This window comes from Sparus aurata, chromosome 8 (assembly GCF_900880675.1).
Source record: "Sparus aurata chromosome 8, fSpaAur1.1, whole genome shotgun sequence".
NCBI classification, from domain to species: domain Eukaryota; kingdom Metazoa; phylum Chordata; class Actinopteri; order Spariformes; family Sparidae; genus Sparus; species Sparus aurata.
The window spans coordinates 16,956,488-16,975,942 of record NC_044194.1 but is presented as its reverse complement, the minus strand read 5'-3'; the positions used below and the strand labels follow the sequence as shown (position 1 = coordinate 16,975,942).

Below are 19,455 nucleotides of genomic sequence, written 5' to 3'. Positions count from 1 at the left end.
CTTCCGGCTTCAAAACAGCGTCCACGTCGACATCAAAATCGTAGGTCTGGGTAACCCCTGTATATATCCGACTTGGCACCTAATAATACGTGTCTGAAACCGACCCTCAAAATTGGATGCCACATCTCAGTTAAATACCATCATTCACTGCCATTTAATCCAAATTAAATTTATATGGTGTCATATACGCTATATGTTAAATACGCAATATTTTAGCCCTCACACGACCATGCCTTTGAGTACAGCGTTTGAATGAAAGGTGAACAGAAAGTGAAAGCAGATCATTCATAAAGTACACTTACAAATGTTTTAAGTGTAAAGTAAAAGTGACAGTGACATTAAAGTTTTTTCTTTTTTTTTTCTCGTCTCAAGCGCGCCTAAATAGCAACCTGGCGGTATGGCATTGAATTAATGGGATGTAAGTCTAGCAAGTTCACTAACGTTGTCATAGCACCTCCCAGTGCAACCGCGCACATACCAGGAGAGCATACAGACTGAAACAGCAAACTTTTCTCTGCCCCAACACGTGAACTGTAGCTTAACATTTGTGTTCATGACGGTAATCTGAGAATAACCTCACATTTGTTTTGTTTCCCAGATGTTTTCAATCAACGTTGCTCTCAACGACACGCAGCGCCCTTTGCGTTAAGCTATAACTTTAGCTAGCTAAGGTAAGTTAACGTTTAGCAAATGTTAGCTTAACGCTAAGTAGCATGTTTTTTTTTCGTGTTAGCGTGATGTCAATATCAGCGCTGTAGATTTAGGTGAGCTGACAAACTTACCAAATGAATTTCAATTTTTAATTAACTATTAAGGTTTCCTCAGCCTATTAGCCAACACTAGTCAATACACAAAAACCTGCGTCTAAACAATGCTTGTTTAAAAGCCATGCTCTGTTTCGTTTTCTTAGTGTTGATATCTAAATATTTCAGCTGTCTTGCAGATATGCTTACTGCTGTGCGGTGTATGCTGTCTAAGCTGGTTTCTCCATTGTGGAGAGCAGTAGAGGTGAATGGAGAAGACACTTTCTCCGGTGCATCAGGTAAATGCAACACTCCCTTAAAGAATGAGTTGTCTTTGTTTGACAGCGTTCACTTTACTTAATTTGCCTGATGCCATGTTGCCTTTGGTTTCTTTTGCTGGTCAGGCACGGAGGACATTCGCCACCTGCGGGACAGTGTGGTAACCCAGCTGTGCCTTGACTATGGCATGATAGACGATGTAATCTACTTCACAAGTGGAGAGGTGTTGGGAGGGACGCCATTGAAAGTAGGGGATCTTGTAAACGGCGTAGCGGTACGAGATGGTGCCCAAGGAGGATGGAAAGCTTTAAGGGTGAGAATCGTCTTCTTCATTCCTGCATCTACTTGCAAATGACATATCTATTATTATTTTTTAAATGTAATGTCCGGATCCAGATGTTAGTTGACGTGTGCCCATGCGTAAATTTAACCTATACTTGTTTATTTTTCCTTCTCCTTACAGTGAATCAGTTGGTAAAATAAGGCCATTATGATAAACTTTATCAGACATGCACCATTCGATTCTGTTATATAGGTAGAGAAGAGTGCAGATGCTTGGGAGGATGGAGGAAGAACCTCCCTAGAAGCTGACGGTATGCAGCTGCGGCCTCTCATTGGCACAGTCACATCTTTTGATGGAGATGGCGGCTACATAAACCAGACCACATACTTCCCACGCTACAGTCTTTGGGAAGGTACTGGCTCTCACTGTACTTGACACTCCAAAATTGCAAGCCTCTTGACCCCATGATGCTTTGCATAAACTTGCTCTATTTTCTACTTCCTCAGTGGTCTATCTGTCCCAGAACTGTCCAGCCTTTCTGACTGATATAACAGCCACATATATTTTCACTGATGATGTTTTGTTAGCCCTCAAAGAGAGGGGAGACAAATTCACAGCCACACCAGTATTTACTACCACTTGGCTGAAGACTGATGTTAACTTTCCTGTCTGTCGGCACACTTTTGCATTTTCTCTCTTTTTTGTTAGGTTATGAGCCAATGAAAGGAGACTGGGTCCAAGCAAAATATTCTATCAGTCCTACCCAGTGGACCACCCAGGCTCAATCTGTGGCCCCTTTACGCTATTGCCGCCTAGACCAGGTAACTGCATAACTACAACATTTAAGTTTTTGGCTATACTCAATGATTGAGATTCAGTCCCTTTTTAGTACTCCCTGTACTAAGTTTGTGCATTTGTAGAAGGCATCACACTTAATTTGACTGAAGTGTTAATTTTTAAATGCGGATTCATGTCTGTCTAATCCAATTTAGTGATATTGTTTGGTTAGAAATCTGATCTCATCCCTCCTCTGAATGATCTGCTGCCTAGGTGCATGTGACCAGTGTGTATGGTAACAATGGAGTGGTGGAGGACAGTGTGTTCTTCAGTCTGGACTCTTTGCTGCTGCCTGCCAACTACCAGCCTTTGCCAGGGCACCTGGTCAATCTTGTGATGGTGGAGAGCAGTCAGTCCCTCTACACTTGGAGGGCCCTGTGTATAGCGCCATGCCAACAGAGGTATTAGTCAAGTATATATTTATAGGACTGCAGTTAATGATTATTTTCATTATCGTTTGACATGCTTTTTTTCCCCTAGGATGATTGGCCAATCTGTTGTCAAAAAATAGTGATTAAATGGCTCTTTTCTTTTCTAAAGTCACACTTTTCAAGAGATCAAGGTGTTCTGTATTGGTTCTAGTTTTGATGTGGCAGATGCAGACTGGTAATTTGTTTTGTTTTTCTTTGCCATTCCTGTTGCAGTGTAAATGTTTCTGCTAAACCTCAGCCAGAGGCTGAACTCAAGAGCCTTTTGGAAAACAAAGGAGATCTGCATGTAACAGACTACGGCCAGTTCGGGGAACTGATGATTGGGGAGAAAAGAGAACTGGTGTTGTGGATACAGTGAGTGACGAAAGTGAAGAAAGACAACATTTATATTCCAAGTGGAAAACTACATTAAATGCACTTGCCTCAAACCTCTGTAAAATTGAAATATAGTTTTTATTAGCAGCTGTTATTTCCCTGTCTTAACCATAACCTTTATTAAAACTCCAGCCATCCTAGGTGTTTGGGTACATGTAATTTCAATATTTTCATCAGTAGCACAGAGTACTTAATTGTATAATCTTCATCTTTCTCTCATAACAGAAATCAAGGTTCCGATACCCAGACCCTGAAGTGCTGTGAGTTTGCTGGCTGGGACTCAGAAGAACAGTTCACCCTGGTTATTGTCAAAGGGTCTGCACCACAGAGACAGAAACAACAGCAGTTGCAAGAAAACTGCTCTGATGCAAAAGAAGTAGACGAAGATAATGGCAAGGTGCTGAAGGAGACTATCCATTCTCCTGGTGTAAGGCGAGAGGAGAGGGAGGTGGATATTCTACCAGGAGAGAGGCTGTCTATTGTAGTAGCCTGCCAAGCAAAGTAAGTTATTTTTGTACTACTCTTGTAGTGGCACTAGTGTAAATGGCAGAAGCAGTATGAGGAGTGATGGATGAAAAAGATCAATGTAGAATGGACCATTTTTACCTTCACTAGGCCCTTTTATGCCTGCTGTCCAGCCATATAAAACACAAAATATGCTGAGGTGTAGAATGTCTCTGTGAAGCTCTTCTTTGTGTTTTTGTATCTACAACTAAATTCCTCGTGGGGACATTACTCAGGAGCCTGGGAAGCTGTGCTGAACTGCTGTTGCTGCGCTTCTCCACTTTCACCATCGGGAGGCGCCTGGAGGTCACAGTGGGCAGTGAAGAGGGGAATTTGCTGCAGCCGTCTGTGCCCTACAGTCCCAGTGATGTGCGCCAAGTCTCAGCAATGCCGGCTCATGTGGTCACTGTTTCTGCTCCAAAAGACCCCCCAAGGTATCAAAACAACTGATGTCATTGCTGCCTAAGGAAGAGCATACATTTTCCATACCCATCTTACAGTTACTGTGGTATTTGCCTCTTACTCTGTGGGCTTAGTTCTGCTAATGGATTGATAATGGAAAGATCCTAATTAATATTTTAACTTTTTGAATACAGGGAGCTTCCAATGGACTTTTTGCAGTTGTCACAGTCACCAAAAATGTTATACATTCGTCATGTCAGTTTGTCATGTTTAAAATTGATTAGAATACTTGGAGGAATGCATAAATCACAAACCTAAGCTTAATAAAGAATATCAATGTAACTATCAGTCTCATCCCTATTGCCGCTATTAATAACGCTTCTTTTAATGTCATTGCTTGACTGATATTTTATACAAAATTAATAATTTAAGTCATTGCTTGTTTGACTTTCCCACCTGTAGGCTTTCTAAGCGACGGTTGCCAAGCTTCCTGCAACACTACCCACTGCCCCAGGCTCTCAGAGACTGTGTGGAGTCGACAAATGACGTGCTGGTCTTTCAGCCCTGCTTAGGAGAGGTGAACATGCTAGTGATGAAAACGCAGAATAATAATGGGCTACCTGGACACTAGATGTGTTCATTCATGGTTTGTTAAAGCACTTTGGATAATGAAGTACAAATTGGGGCTGCAACTTATGATTATTGTCATTATCAAACGGTCTGACTTATATTATCGCAACTAATTGTTTTGTCTACAAAATTTCTTAAAATTCTGAAAAATGGTAATACAATTTCCCTCACCCAGAGTGACATCTTCAAATTGCTTCTTTGTTCAGACCAAAGAAATCATTTAAGAAGCAAGAGCCTGCAAATGTTTGACATTTTTTGTTTGAAAAATGACTGAAATAATTTATGATGATCAGAATCGTTGGCATTTGATTTTCATTCCATCGACTAATCATTGCATCTCTATTGCAATTTTTTCTTCCCTCAATGAATGTATGCTTTCAGAGCATCCTTACAAAGTAGTTAACCTCTGGGTCTCTTCAAGCAAGTTGATGTATGTTGATATTAAAATACTATCTTTTATTCAAAGGACACAGATTGACACAAAGTCTGATCCAGTGGCAGGTGTTCTGTGTCTTAGCCCATACTTTATGCTCCTGAGGGAAAGCGAAAAAATACAATTGGCCTTTAGGGATCAACTGAAATATCACATTTTCCTTCTCCTGTTGTATCTGCTGGCTTAGGTGCTGTCACCATGCAACATGCATTCACGTTTCTCCGCCCTTCTCTGGCTGGAAGAGCTGCATGCAGAGGGGGAAATGAGGGAATTCACAATCAGCGGGGCCTTTCTCAGGAAAGGAGCAGGCTATCTGCACCTAGAAGTTCCTGGGTTGGCTGAAGGCAGACCCAGTCTCAATATTGGTGAGACGCTTTAGGAGTCTTTCTCTACCACTGTTAGATTAGGTTCATGTTTTCTTTTTTTTTTTGCTTTACACACAAATAGTTCTGACAAATTTGCTCCTCAGGTGACAGAATAGTTCTGAAGAAACCACAAAGCAACGGTGTGGTAATGGAGTATGTTAGTTATGTCACAGAGGTACTGAAATATCATCAATTTATGTTCTGTATAATCAAACATAACTTTGGATTTAACTTAAGATTTAATCTAATGCTCTGTTTTGACTCACAGATCCATGATGAGAATGTGAGTTTGAGAGTGAACTCAGAGTTTCAGGACAGATACCTTGGAGAGCCACTTGATATTGAATTCACTTACAACAGGTTAGAAAAGAGCTTGCATTTGTCATTTCATAAATGCATTTATATTTCAAATGGAAATCATGTGTCATATTTGTAAAATGATTATTTTGATTGCTTGTATTTGATTGCAGATTGACCATGAGAAGGTGTCACAGTGCACTTGACCAGACAAAACAGATTGTGGATAGTAAGTGAGGTTTTACTCAAATGGCTTCAACTCTTTAAAGAGATGGGATTTCTGGCATTTTAAATATGTTTTTCATACAGACCAACTATTCCTAGAAATCAAACGTAAATTACAGTTCGTTGGGGGTTCAATATAAGATGTTTGGTAAAGTATCACTTGACAAATCACCACTGCAAACACAGAACTGGTGTAAAAAAAAAAAAAAAAAAAAAGCCAGTGTCTCAATAAAAAAGCCTTTCATGCATAGTTTTTGGTTCTACAACAGAATGTTGATGTATAATTAGAATTTCCTTATTCTAGTATATTTGGGAATTATAGAAAATATGAAACAGAATTGTGCAGTATATTCAAAAACAATCCTTAAGTAAAAAAAAATACAAAGTGACAATGCCACAAAATTTGCTCCAGAGGGTGCTGTTTGTACCATACCTGATCATTTTTGTTGACCATACTGAGGGAAAATAGTGTTGCATCCAGGAATGACTTAAATATTCCATTTTCCTTATATAACCAAACTATCCAACCATACTTATTAGATTTAAATTGCTGTAATTTTCTCATTGTTGCGCAGTTCTCTTCCCCACTAGAGTGACTATTCAGCCCCCTCAGTGGACAGGGGAGTGGATAGAGGAGCCGGACCAAAACAAAACAATGAATGACAATGAGGTAAGAGAATTATAAAAAAAAAAAAAAAAAAAAGAAAGAAATCAATGTAATTAAGTCCATATAATTGTATCTTAATATCAGGCTCCAGCCATGGAGAATGGAAAGTTGTCAACCATTTCTATCGATATGAAGTCAAAGGCCACACAGACTAAAGGTACCCTCATTAGACTTTTGATTTGGTACTTGCTTTGCCTGTACACATAAAGTAACAAAGAGAATAATCACATATAATTGCTTCTAGATGGTATCCTACCATCCAAACCTATCCCCAGCAAAGGGCACTTCTTTAACCCGGACCTCAACCCCCCTCAGAGAGAGGCAGTGAAGAGGATCCTGGCAGGAGAGTGTCGGCCCACTCCCTATGTGCTGTTTGGACCGCCAGGCACAGGAAAGACCATCACCCTCATAGAGGCCATACTACAGGTACATACTATTAAAACACACACATGTCATTCCTAATCAGGGACTGCATTCATTTTGAAGATTTTTTTTTTTTATAACACTCGTTTACATGATACTCAAGAAAACCGAATTACTGTTAGTCCGACTATGGTCGGATCTAATAGATGCATGTATACACCTTAGTCTGACTAAAATCGGACCGGATCGGATTTCTAATAGTCAAATTAAAGCACCCAGATTATTCGACTGATAGTTGCATTACTCCTGCATGTATACGTTCCATCGGATTGGATTTTGCGTTCTGAGCAGGCGTGAGATTTTTGTTCCCCGGGGCCATGAGTCGGAAGTAGATGGACGGCGGCGGCGGCGGCAGCGTCTTTCCTCCAAAATGACTGCAAGAAAGGTGCCATTGTGCACCTAGTTTGTGTAATTATCATGTACAGCATATACGAAATGTACAAAGATGTAACTTTGTCTCGCTCTTCGTACGCCATCTTTCTTGAATGCCGAGGCAGCTGGTGACGTAATGATGTCAGCCGGAGGTGGCTCTGTTACCACTAGTTGAAATGGGTACAGCGCCACCTAGTGTACTGGGGTATGACATGCTCCGGCCCAATAATCCGATTTTCTCACCGGCATATATACTCGGATAATTGCAGTCTGGTTGAGTAGCATAGTCGAACTATGGCTGTAATCCGACTAATTTGTGCATGTAAACGCACTGACTGTCATTTATGTATCAGTATTGTGTCTTTGGCCCCAGTAATTGGACCAATAACAAAAAACATCTGTAAACACTGGTATTTATTGAAAACTTATCCATAACTTACATTTGCAATGTATTGGTTGTGCCATTACGAGTATTATGCCTACAAAGCATTCTCCACTTCTGGTTCCCTGCTTGTGTGACTTCATAGTCACTTCAAGTTTTTCCACCTCCAGGTTTACCACTTTGTGCCCAGCAGTCGCATACTCGTTTGTACTCCCTCCAACAGTGCTGCTGACCTCATCTGCGTCCGCCTGCATCACAGTGGCTTCCTGCATTCTGCAAGCTTGGCCCGTGTGAATGCATCCTGTAGGCAGGAAGAGGTACTGCACAGCATCAGGGAACAGAAATTAACTGCAGTGTTTTGGCAACAGACGCCATGTGTGTATGATCAAGGGACAATATGTATTCTCAAGTGTGCAGTAAGCTCTGTACAGATGCCATCACCATTTTCCACAAGGTTGGCCGGTACCCATTTAAATAATATATGAGGTTGTGATGTGAACATGCTCTGTCGGCATCTCCCTTTTAGTACATTGCTTTATCATCTAAATCTCCATGCCATGTTGATGTGACTGTTTTTTCTTAGGCCATACCAGAAGTGCTGAGACTCTACTCGAGGGCAGGAGAAGACATCCGTCATGCTTGCTTCAACAGGATTGTGGTCAGCACCTGCTCCAGTGCTGGGATGTTCCAAAATATGCGACTGCAGTAAGGGCCAGGGCTTTGGTTTAATGTGGTTTGGAAACTTGAAGTGAACAGCTTTTGACCTCTCTCTCTGTCTCTCTCTCTCTCTCTCTCTCTCTCTCTCTCTCTCTCTCTCTCTCTCTCTCTCTCTCTCTCTCTCTCTGTCTCTGTCTCTGTCTCTCTCTCTCTCTCTCTCTCTCTCTCTGTCTCTCTGTCTCTTTCTCTTTCTCTCACTCTCACTCTCACTCAGTTTACCAACTGTGGTTTTGTTTTTCCTCAGAGTGGGACATTTTACCCATGTGTTTTTGGATGAAGCCGGACAGGCTACAGAACCAGAGTCCTTGATCCCCATAAGTCTTATATCAGAAAAAGACGGACAGGTCAGTACAAACACTCATGCACTGACTAAATTAAGACCTTAAAAGCTCTGTTGAGTTTTCATATCTTGCGCGCATGCATGTCACATGTCGGTACTTGATGTAATTCAGTCTTTTATTTAAATAGTTTTTTTTGTTATCCTCAGCTTTGGCATACCTCATACTTGCAGCATTTATTTCCAGGTTATCTGTTTATCTATCCTCCCACATCATTTTGTATGCCAAGTGAATTAGTTCGAGAATTCTTCTTAAAAAGGTTCTGTTGTACTTTTAAGGAATAAAAAACAGAAAACAATGAGCTCTGTTGATTGTTGATACACTTGCCTGAGGGTTGTTCATTAATGGCTTTTTTTCCCCCTCGCCTGCTTAGATAGTGTTGGCTGGAGATCCATGTCAGTTAGGTCCAGTAGTGAAATCCAAGCTGGCTGCTGCCTTTGGCCTGGGGGTGTCTTTGTTGGAGAGGCTGATGGCCAACCCACTGTATTCCAGACATGACTGGGGATACAACCCTAAGCTGGTTTGTGCACTGCATTCAAAATCTGTAGTGTTTATACTAGGGGTGGAACGGTTCATAAAAAAAATCTGTCCCGTTCGGTACACTTGTCACGGTTCGGGGCGCGTGTGTACCGTTCGGTTCATAGGCAGGCGCAACTTCTTTTCCTCATTTACTAGCGAGGTGAAGTGTGTACACTCCAAAGCAGCAGGTGGCGGTACTGAGCTGGATGCCAACCACCAGTAAACAAGAAGAAGTGTTTCCAGCACCGCAAGTTGAGTCAGAGCAGGATAGCGCAAACAGCCGGCTACGTTCTGAATGAGTAGCAGACGAGCGAGTGAAATCTCTGGGTTAGACTTCCTCCAGTCAGCGTGAAAAGCACATCCTTGTCATTGTACAACAGAAGCCATTCTTCCACTTCTGAAATAACATAATGTTACACAATGTTCTGCAGGTAGCCTAGGATACTGTAGGTTTGGTGTATAGATGTAGCATAATAAAATGAAATTATGTCGATCGATCTTTGCAAAATAAAATAATTGTATATATAAATATTATATATATAGATATTAAGAAGTATATTGTAAGGAGGCTATTATCTCTATTTGGGAACTTTATCCATTTACACCATTCCTACCTCAGTACTCTATTATTAATTTTTTTTATTTGGTTTTATTTTATTTTAGTATCTCTTTTATTCAGGGTATCCGCTGAGTCTTAAAAAGTCTTAAATTTGACAATCTCAATTTTAGGCCTTAAAAAGTCTTAAATACGTTCATATTTTGCACATAAGTCTTAAATTACATTTAGTTGGGTCTTAAATATGTACGTTCATTAACCGCTTCCGTCATCGCCTTTTTTTTTTTGGTTGTTTGTTTGGAGGAAATGTGTTAAGATTCACAGTCATCTGGAGGTGCATTCGATTTTGAACACTGTGTGTGTGTGTGTGTGTGTGTGTGGGTTATTATAGTTAACTCAAATTAAATTCCTTGATAAAAACTATACTTAAACTACTTAGATCACTTGTTAAACTAATTGAAACTAAACTAAAATGAAAAAACAAACTGAAAAACTAAATTAAAATAAAAACTAATGAAAATGTTAAAACTATAATAACCCTGACACACACTCATTCACTCCATTCTTCATTGTTTGAGCTGCTCTGTGAATGGCAATAAATGTGGTTATTTGTTTATAGCAATTCTGGGACCGCATTTTTCCTTACTTTTTCGTACTTCGTGTAGGTCATAAATTTAGTTCAAAAAGGTCTTAAAAAGTCTTAAATTTGACTTGTTCAAACCTGCAGAGACCCTGTTTATTTTTCCAACCATGTATATAATGTTTGATTGCATTGTGCTTTTTCCTACATTGGTGGTTAAGGGACAATGGGCTAGGACTGAGTTTCTATGGTGATTAGGCAATACTGACTCGCAAAACCCGGTTCAATTTAGTAAGTGACTCATAATGACTAGAATCCTTAAAAGGAACCGTATTTACCAGCTCTACTCCAGGGCCACTGAACGTTTCCTGACTGTGACTGCCTATTACATTACATTAATGACAGTGAATAACTATTTGTTCTTGGCATTTGTTAAAGATAACTTTCTTTGCCAAATAAATGAAAAGCATGTTGGAACTAGCAATATCACCTCTCTTGCAATGCCAGAATCTTACCTACTTTTAACCTAAGACTGTCACAATGATGTATCAAATGTGAGACTGCTTCATTCATTCAGTTTTAACCTGTCTATACAAAACATAATTAATTTTCCTAACGATCAGCGTATACCGAACCAAACCGAAAACCGTGACCACAAAACTGTGATATGAACCGAACCGTGGATTTTGTGAACCGTTCCACCCCTAGTTTATACCTATTTTAAGGCATCAAGAGAATTAAAATATTTCGCATGCTTCGCAGATACTATGCTACACGTCACTGGTGCCATTTGTAGCATATTTATTTCCTCTCAAAAATGTTATTTCACTGCTATTGTTTATACTTATTAGGTGCCAGTGTAATGTTAGCACAAAAGAGACATCTTTAAAGAGTGTGCACTGTATGTGTAAGGGTTATTAAAGCTGTTCTCTTACCACTACAGGTGACCAAGCTGATCTACAACTATCGTTCTCATGAGGCCTTGCTCACGCTGCCCTCCAAGCTCTTCTACCAGGGTGAACTGTGTTTTAAAGCCTCCAAGGCCATAGTAGAGTCTCTCTGCCAGTGGAAAACCCTGCCCAAAAAAGGCTTCCCACTCCTGCACCATGGAGTCAGGGTGAGTGGTCTTTAGAGAGAAATATGGCTACACACTTGCTAATTCTGTTCTACTTTGGACTCTACTTTGGCCTAAAATCTGGATCATAAATGTTGATATGCATCTACACACTAAGCTACCAGTGTTTTACATATGTCTGAAAAATAAAATATTTGTCAGGCTAATTATGTTCAAGTTATATTCAGCTTACATATTTAGTCAATAAATTTTGGTCTGGTCTAGGGTACAGAAATGAGGGAAGGTAACAACCCGTCATGGTTCAACCCAGTGGAGGCTGTACAGGTCATGCTATACTGTTGCCAGCTCGCCAAGAAGCTCTATAACCCTGTGGATGTCTCGGACATCGGCATCATTGCTCCATACAAGAAACAAGTAAGACTGCACAGTTTATCAGTTCTGTTTTTGGGGCTTTTTGATATAAGTGCTCATTACAAAGCTTTCAAACTTATGAGAGCTCCTTTCTTTTTCCATCTTGGTAGAGTCAACTGTGTCATTTCACATTCAGCTGAAAGGAGCGTAAATGCCCTCTGAGTGTGTTAAGTTACTATGCATATGGTTACCCAGTAGTGTAGCCAGTTCTGTTGCCTGGCCGGCTGTTTTCTATTTTCTCATCAGTGTGAGAAGATTCGAGTGCTGCTGGGTAAGGTGGGCCTGTCCGACATCAAAGTGGGCTCTGTGGAAGAGTTCCAAGGACAAGAGTTCCTGGTCATCATCTTGTCTACGGTAAACTGAATTTGGGTACTAGAATTTACAAACATCAGTATACACATTTTTTTCTAAATGAGAGGTCCATTGTTTGATTTTAAACAGCAACTTCTTTCTTTTTGTTGTGAACCAAGGAATTTGTTTCGCAATTCAGCAGCTGCTGACGATGTTGAGTTTTTAGCGCCACTCTGTGGTACATCAATGTCAAAGTTTGATAAATTTAATGACTTAAGCCTTATAGAGCATCCCAGTCTTTTGTTTCAGCATCTTTTGTCGGTATGCTCTTTTTTCCTCTTCAAATAGTATAAAAGATGTTATATAAGGCTGGGATCTGGTGACTGCTCAGGTAAAGACCGACATAAACATATATACTACTTTTTTCCTTTTCTTTCTTTAGATTGCAACTAGATTTTCACCAGAGCAATCTTTTGTAGCTTATTTTACAATAATGTATTCAGTACTGTATATGTATTTTTTGTAATTCAGTGATAACAAAATTACTGTAATAAAGAAATAAAAGCCCCAACATATCATCTTTACTAAAGTTAAGACATGGCATTTTTTTTGTTTTTATATTTACTGAAAAAGCAGAAAACGTCATAGTATGTTGAATACAATCATCGGTTATAACCTTCCCATGTTTTATTCCATATTTTGGTGATGACTCGGTTAACTTAAGTAACTTCTTATATTATAGGTGCGCTCTAATGAATCACTGGAGAGTGATGATTTGCAGAATGTGCTCGGCTTTCTGTCCAACCCCAAACGCTTCAATGTCGCTGTCACTCGTCCCAAAGCCCTTCTCATAATTGTTGGAAACCCCCACATTCTCATCAGGGTGAGTGACTAAGCATTTTATTTCATCTTGGATTTTATAAAGTGTGCTTTTGTTGGCATAGCATATACCCAGCCTTATTTTAAAGACTTGACTTTCCTCCCAGGATCCATGCTTCAGGGTTCTACTGCAGTATTGTTTCATCAACGGGGCATATCTGGGCTGCGACCCCCCTCCATCCCTGAGAGACTCTCAGATGTACGTAAACTGATTCTTTGGTAGTATTAGCTTTGGTACACCTACAATCTAATGCAATCAAGCACGACTGTTCTGTGATATTTGCTACTTTTTGATGTCTGTTATCTTCAGGTTTCTTGACAGTGCCATAGAGGTGTTCATTCAATCACATATTTTAGCATTAAGATCACAATTTGTGATGATACTGTACTACTACATTATACTGCGTTATATTTTATCAATTAATGTGACTGAAAGTGCACAAAAGAAGCTAAAAATCACTGCTAATTTCTCTACTTTTCTTCCACAGTGTTGCAGAGGAGAAAAAGAGTGCATAATACGAGGATGATGTAGTCGTTGAAGGTATACCTCTGCTCCCTCAACCTGACTGTAATCATGCTCTCAGTTTTTTTTCCTCTTTACATTTCCTTGGCTTCTCTGTATTGACTCTTTGTATAGTGAGCTTTAGCTGTCTAGATCAGTGTTACATCTTAATTGGGTTGAAAAAGGAAAATGTCATGTTTCTGTGAAAGCTAAATACAGTTCCACTCTGGGATAGAAATAGAGATGATGCTCATGTACACTGCACAATTATTTCTGTGTCCTGTGATTATTAAGATGATGTGCTTGACTGTGCATAAGATTTTTCAATTAAACTGTCACAGATTATTGGTAAATTATCGTGACTTGCGTCATAGCAGCTCCGCTGTGTTCATCTGCCAAGGCTGCACAATAATACTAAAATGATTTGAATGGCATTGACCTTATTTTTAACAGCAGTGCTTTAGTATTAACTCTTTGTTGAAACCACTAAATCGGAAGACAACATTTCAACTTTTATGTTGAGTGAGTAACCCTGGTTTAGGATACTTGATGGATCTACAGATGTCTGTAGCTTCTCGGGGCAAATTGTCTGTTCACCTCGGCGTGGCAGCGTCTGCCCACAAGCCCCGGAGACTGGATGTGACAATTGAGTGCTACTGACAGTCTGCAAGGGGACTGTCAGTCCTACTGGAGCCCAGCAGGATGGAGAGGAGGGGTGGGGGGTAGGGGTAAGAGAAAAGAGGCAAATGGGGCTTCAATCTCTTAAGTCAATGAGTCTCATATGTGCAGGGAGGAGACAGCTTTTATCTGAGTTCGTTGTTGCAGTGGAAGCCAGCTCAGACACCCAGTCCCCCCTCCTTTCCTTTCTGAACACGCCTCTGTCTTTGATGTATGTCTCAGGTGTTTGATCTGCTGTCCCACTCTCAGAAAGTAGACTATACTGTGGAGGGAAAATACCCCAAATAGAAATTTATTTTGTGCGATTAAAATAAGTGACAACTTCTTAGCCGAGTGTCAAAAAGACTTGAGTTGACAAGTTCTTCAGATGACACTGGTTGCTCATAGAAATTTTGGAATAACCCCATTTACATTAGCTTTATTTTAATTTAGAATTAATACCTTTTGAACCTTAGACGGTCCCCTCACATCCCAGTTAAATTACCATGGAGTGCCGGAGTGGTAGTTGTTTAGATATTTAATATCTATGAAACAGCATTGAGATTTGTCTTTAGATGATTACGCCACATACATACTCTACTTTCAAGAGGGAAGACATGCTCTCAAATTCAAGCTGTGCTGTCTCGTAGACAAAACAGGAATTGTAATATTACGGTGAATCCTCCCTGAAATCACAGACATCAGTGTAAATACTGCAAAATAAGACATTACTATTTGCATTACTTTACAACCTAGTTCTTTTAATTTAGAATTATCAAAGTAAAAACATGTGAATGGTAATGTCTTGCATGGAGTGAAAACCTGCTTGACAGTGATAGTAAAAATGGCAGATATTTTTCTAGCAAATTAAAGAGAAACAAATTTGACCTTATGTGCACAAGGAAAGATGATTGCTATATCTAGTGAAAATATTGACTTTGCACCTGTAGAATAGAGTATTGATAGGGTGATTTGGCCAGATATTTACCCCCAAATAAATGTTGTGTTATGTGCACTAGCAAGGAAGCTAATGCCTTAACCAAGTGAATATGTTGACTTTGAGCCTGTTAAAAGGGTCATATTTTTGGTTCAGTGTACAGCGAGATGTAGTAGTTTTGCTTTCTGTCTTACAGGATTATTTTTTGTTTTGGGTTTAACATCTAAAACTAAATTTTAATGTTTTTAAATAATCTCACTGTTAGTTAAAGAAAACCAAGTACTGTCTCTGCTAGATTGTCTGCTGGAGCTGTGTTTGACAGACAGGTGCCCAACCAGTCAGCTCATATTCTATCACCTTCTCATTAACTGAGGCAGGGGCAAGCAACACATTAACAAGACAGACACAGTGTCTACAGGGCAGCCATTAGGCCCAACAACAGACCCCTGCTGGGCTCCTGGCAGGGGGAGCTTGTTAAATGTGTGGATCTATTGTTCTCTCAAATTGGTCTGTGACTCTAATTGCCCAGTTAGACCCCTCTTACGGGCTGTACTCGTCTACCCGAACTGGAACCAGCCTCCACTCATCAGATCAAGCTGTAAAAGTTGGCTAAGCGGGGGCCGATGGACAGCTCTGGCTTGGCTGCGGGAGTGTTGTCCTTACTGCAGACAGGGCTGAAATACAGGCACAGAAATGGGACCGTGGCCAATCTGAATTGGCTTTACTTTGGCATGCCTGAAGCCACAATGACCATGACAGTCTGGGTGGAATAGAGCCCTCTGATTCATGAGGGGAAAGTCCTCAAAAGGCCCACAGGCATCAACCCCAGATACGCATCTAAATCTGGAGACAGACGACATCCAAACAAATCCGATGATGCTGTAATGTAGTTCTATTGTTAATTTAAGAGGCTTGTATACATCAGACGGAGAGAACGAGACAAATTAGCACTTATGTCTGTGCCCCTGGTCTGCATCTCAGGACGAGATCTCTTGTGTCTTGAATAGGATGTTAGCAGGTTATGACAGAGTGTTTATGCGTCTGCCAGACCGCAGATGTTGCCTGTTGCTCTGGTAATTTATGGTACTCATTACCATACAAATAAGATATTGATTTAGATATATTGTCTTAAAATAGAAGGTTTTGATTGTCATCAAATTTTGTCTGTCCAAGTCCCTCGAAAAGGGAAAATGTCCGCAGCATCACACTGAAATTGCATGAAATAATTCACTGTATAACACAGGTCTGCATGTTTTCATGTGAGTGCCATGCACGGTAGCTGATGACGCATCAAACCGATGAGCAAAAGAGGCAGTCTAATAGTATTCTGCATGTGGGATCTGAGTTTGTGTTATTGGCAGATCAAAGCCAGGTGAGCCAGAAGAGACGCTGCTTTGCTAATGAGAACTGGAGGCTCTACAGATGAAACCCTCCAATTAGGAAGCAGGAACACATGAAAGAGACTAGCAATATGAAGGAGACTGTCTGTCTACTAAAACCTCTGATTTCTTTCTAAAGGGACTTTTAAAGAAGCAGTTTGTTACTTTGCAAAACCTCTTTTATAGGATTTTTTTTCTTCTTTTTTTTTAACGCATCTGCCAATGCAAAAACTGGCATTTTGTTTCTTACTTGTGCTTAATGTCGATATAATATAGTAGAGTGAGGAAAATAACAAACACATCATTCTTTTCTGAGGTAAATGTGTCTGTAATTCAAACACTTAAGATTGTGTGGCAAGTATCAGTACTTGTCAGCGATCGTATACTTTGAAGAGTTAGTTCAGAAGTTTCCCCTGAGGTGTTCACATTATTTTTTCTTACCTCCCGGGTCTCTAAAAGCAAGTGAAGTAGACTTCAACCTTCTGGAGCTTCACTCAGTGAAAGCTGGGTTGTGATTGCCCATTGTCCCCCTCCCTACTCCCTCTCAAACACACCCTCCATCTGCTTACTGCCCCCTCTCTGTCTGCACTCACCACAAAACAAGTCGTTGTCTCCAAACACATCGTCTCTGCGTCTTTGATAGGTAGTTGATAACAGACTTACAGACTGATGGGGCCGGCTGACCTTGCTGTATATAAAGCAGGCAGCTGCTGCTGCAAAGCCATTCAAGGACAGCAGAGACTTCTGACAACAAGCAGCCCCAGTTAAAGCTCAACTTTCTACCTTGTGGACCCTGGATTTTGCGAATCCTTCAGCATGGCTCTCTTCTTCATCTTGGCTGTCCTGGCTATGTCATGCCCTTTAATGGCATTTGACATAGGCCAATCCACTCGTTGCGTCACTATCCCGAACCAGATGAAGGTCTGCAAAGATGTTGGTTATTCTGAGATGCGGTTACCCAACTTCTTGGGTCACAGCAACCTGGAAGGCGAGGTGGTGCCACGTTCGGAGGACTGGAAGCCCCTGCTGCAGACAGGCTGCCACCCTCAAGCTCAGGCCTTCCTCTGCTCCCTCATTGCCCCCGTCTGTCTTGACACGTAAGAACATTTGACATTTCTTTGTTTTTCTTTTTTTATCTTTGTTGTTTATTTTCTGAGTAATACCTACTCCTTTACAAATCTGATTTTATTATTCTGTTATTAACAGTTTGTTTTTTGTTTTCATCATTGCTGTAATTTTTGTGTGCATTGTTTAACATTTTATCTTTCTTTTCTTTAGATTTATCCAGCCATGCCGTAGTCTGTGTGTGGCAGTGAGGGACAGCTGTGCCCCGGTACTTGCCTGTCAGGGTCACCCATGGCCAGAGGCTCTCGATTGTGACCGCTTTCCTGCCGAGGAAGACATGTGCCTTTCTCCCCACGTGAAATTCGGCCACTTTGCCAAAGGTATGTAGAGACCACTCATTAATTGTTAGTTTGTTTTACAATAAATGCACTACCAAGTGCTTTATTTTTTAGATTTTCGTTTAATTACTGTATATGCCCTGCAGACTTATTAAATTATGTATTATTTGTTATCACAGACTTGCCCAAAGCCGCCTGTCAAAACTGTCCCTCTGTGGAGGAGGCTCCTGCAATGAAAACAGTCATGGATGCTTTTTGCCAGCATGACTTTGGTAAGTTTTTACGAATTGTCTCAGTAAGCTGTGTTTGTTGTATATTTACTCATAGTTGTTTTTCATTTTCCAGACAAGATAATTAATTTTGTTTACTCTCCTCCACAGCTGTAACTGCCAAACTCCATCGCCGTCGCCTTCTCATGGGAGAGCCAGAGTTTGAGGTTGAGGGCCGGGTGGAGTTTGTCCGCCAGGGACCTCTGCTGCCTTATGACACCCAGCACCTACTCCAGCAGTGGATGCTTATCAATACTCGATGTGCCAATGTCCTTGTGCGTCCTGGACGCTCGCAGCTTTACGTGCTGACTGGTTCCGTGCAGCCCGATGGCACCCTCACTATCTCTCGTCTCTTTCCTTGGCACAAAAAAGACGCAAACATCGCTGTGGCCACTCGTAAGTGGAAACACCACAGATGTTGAAAAGACTGATATTGTAAAAAATGGAGCTCTGAATCTGTGTTTGAAGTGTAGAATTGATTTCAGCACCTAAAACACATGATTTATGACAAAATCAGGGGGCAACTTTGAGATGGAGACTTCTATTTGGCATTGGGTGTTAGTGAGAATAAGCTCAACAGAAATTGATATGAGAACAGACCTGGACTCAGGCAACAATACCCTTTGCCTCCCTCAAAAGCTCACTAACCTCATCATGTCCCTGCTCTGACAGCACACTGTTATAGAATGCACTCAAACTTGTAAATAATATTATTAAATGTAAATGGATTGTAGATTATATTTTCTATGGCGTATTTATGACATCTGTTTTATGTTCATGTACTGTGGAAAAAGATGACAATAAAATATTTGTTCTGTGGAATTCGACGGGCTGAGTATTTGTGTACTTTGACACGTCAGGTATGCTGGCAAACATAAATTATTTATACAGCAAAAGGCAAGAGTAATGAATAGATCCTCCTCTGTTGTCACTCATTTCACCACAAGGTGGCACAATAAGAGAGATGCAGAGCTCTGATTCACCACGGTGGTCCCATGTCCTCTCGTGGACGTAACGTATCGAAGGGTAAAAAATAATTTCAGTTTTCTCTGAAAATGTAAAAAAAAAAAGTTCTTTGCATTTACAAATTGGCCTTTCACTAATGTGTAAAGTAACTCTGGATAAGACTTGAAGCCGCTTAAAATGACTCATGATTGTGGATGGCCTATGGTATGGACCATACTATGTAGCACTAATGACAAGATAAATCACTCACTTTACATTTGAATAGCCTCATTTTCATTACCAGGCTGAACAGTTCTTACCAGGGATGTGAACAATGGGCTTACTCTAA

General features: G+C 40.5%; 2 protein-coding genes across 3 annotated transcripts; both read left to right on the top strand.

The window, feature by feature from the left end:
• Positions 1-407: 407 nt before the first annotated feature.
• On the top strand, positions 408-13,869 carry mov10l1 (Mov10 like RNA helicase 1). Of its 2 annotated transcripts, none has more exons than XM_030424770.1 (27): positions 408-671; positions 944-1,042; positions 1,148-1,335; positions 1,558-1,717; positions 2,014-2,126; positions 2,356-2,543; positions 2,787-2,927; positions 3,174-3,449; positions 3,689-3,886; positions 4,317-4,431; positions 5,105-5,282; positions 5,387-5,457; positions 5,551-5,642; positions 5,753-5,808; positions 6,380-6,474; positions 6,556-6,628; positions 6,716-6,897; positions 7,819-7,965; positions 8,232-8,353; positions 8,610-8,709; positions 9,077-9,223; positions 11,302-11,475; positions 11,698-11,847; positions 12,091-12,198; positions 12,878-13,018; positions 13,122-13,213; positions 13,503-13,869. In XM_030424770.1, exons 2-27 carry the CDS (start codon positions 946-948, stop codon positions 13,528-13,530), a joined length of 3,432 nt encoding a protein of 1,143 aa, XP_030280630.1. In that variant the 5' UTR covers positions 408-671; positions 944-945; the 3' UTR covers positions 13,531-13,869. The 2 variants fall into 2 exon arrangements, with proteins under 2 accessions (XP_030280630.1, XP_030280631.1); XM_030424771.1 differs by having other exon boundaries at positions 933-1,042.
• A 649-nt stretch (positions 13,870-14,518) lies between these two features.
• On the top strand, positions 14,519-18,983 carry szl (sizzled). Its single transcript, XM_030424772.1, has 4 exons — positions 14,519-17,586; positions 17,768-17,934; positions 18,072-18,164; positions 18,273-18,983. The coding sequence occupies exons 1-4, from the start codon at positions 17,306-17,308 to the stop codon at positions 18,581-18,583; spliced, it is 852 nt and encodes a 283-aa protein (XP_030280632.1). The 5' UTR covers positions 14,519-17,305; the 3' UTR covers positions 18,584-18,983.
• Positions 18,984-19,455: the final 472 nt, after the last annotated feature.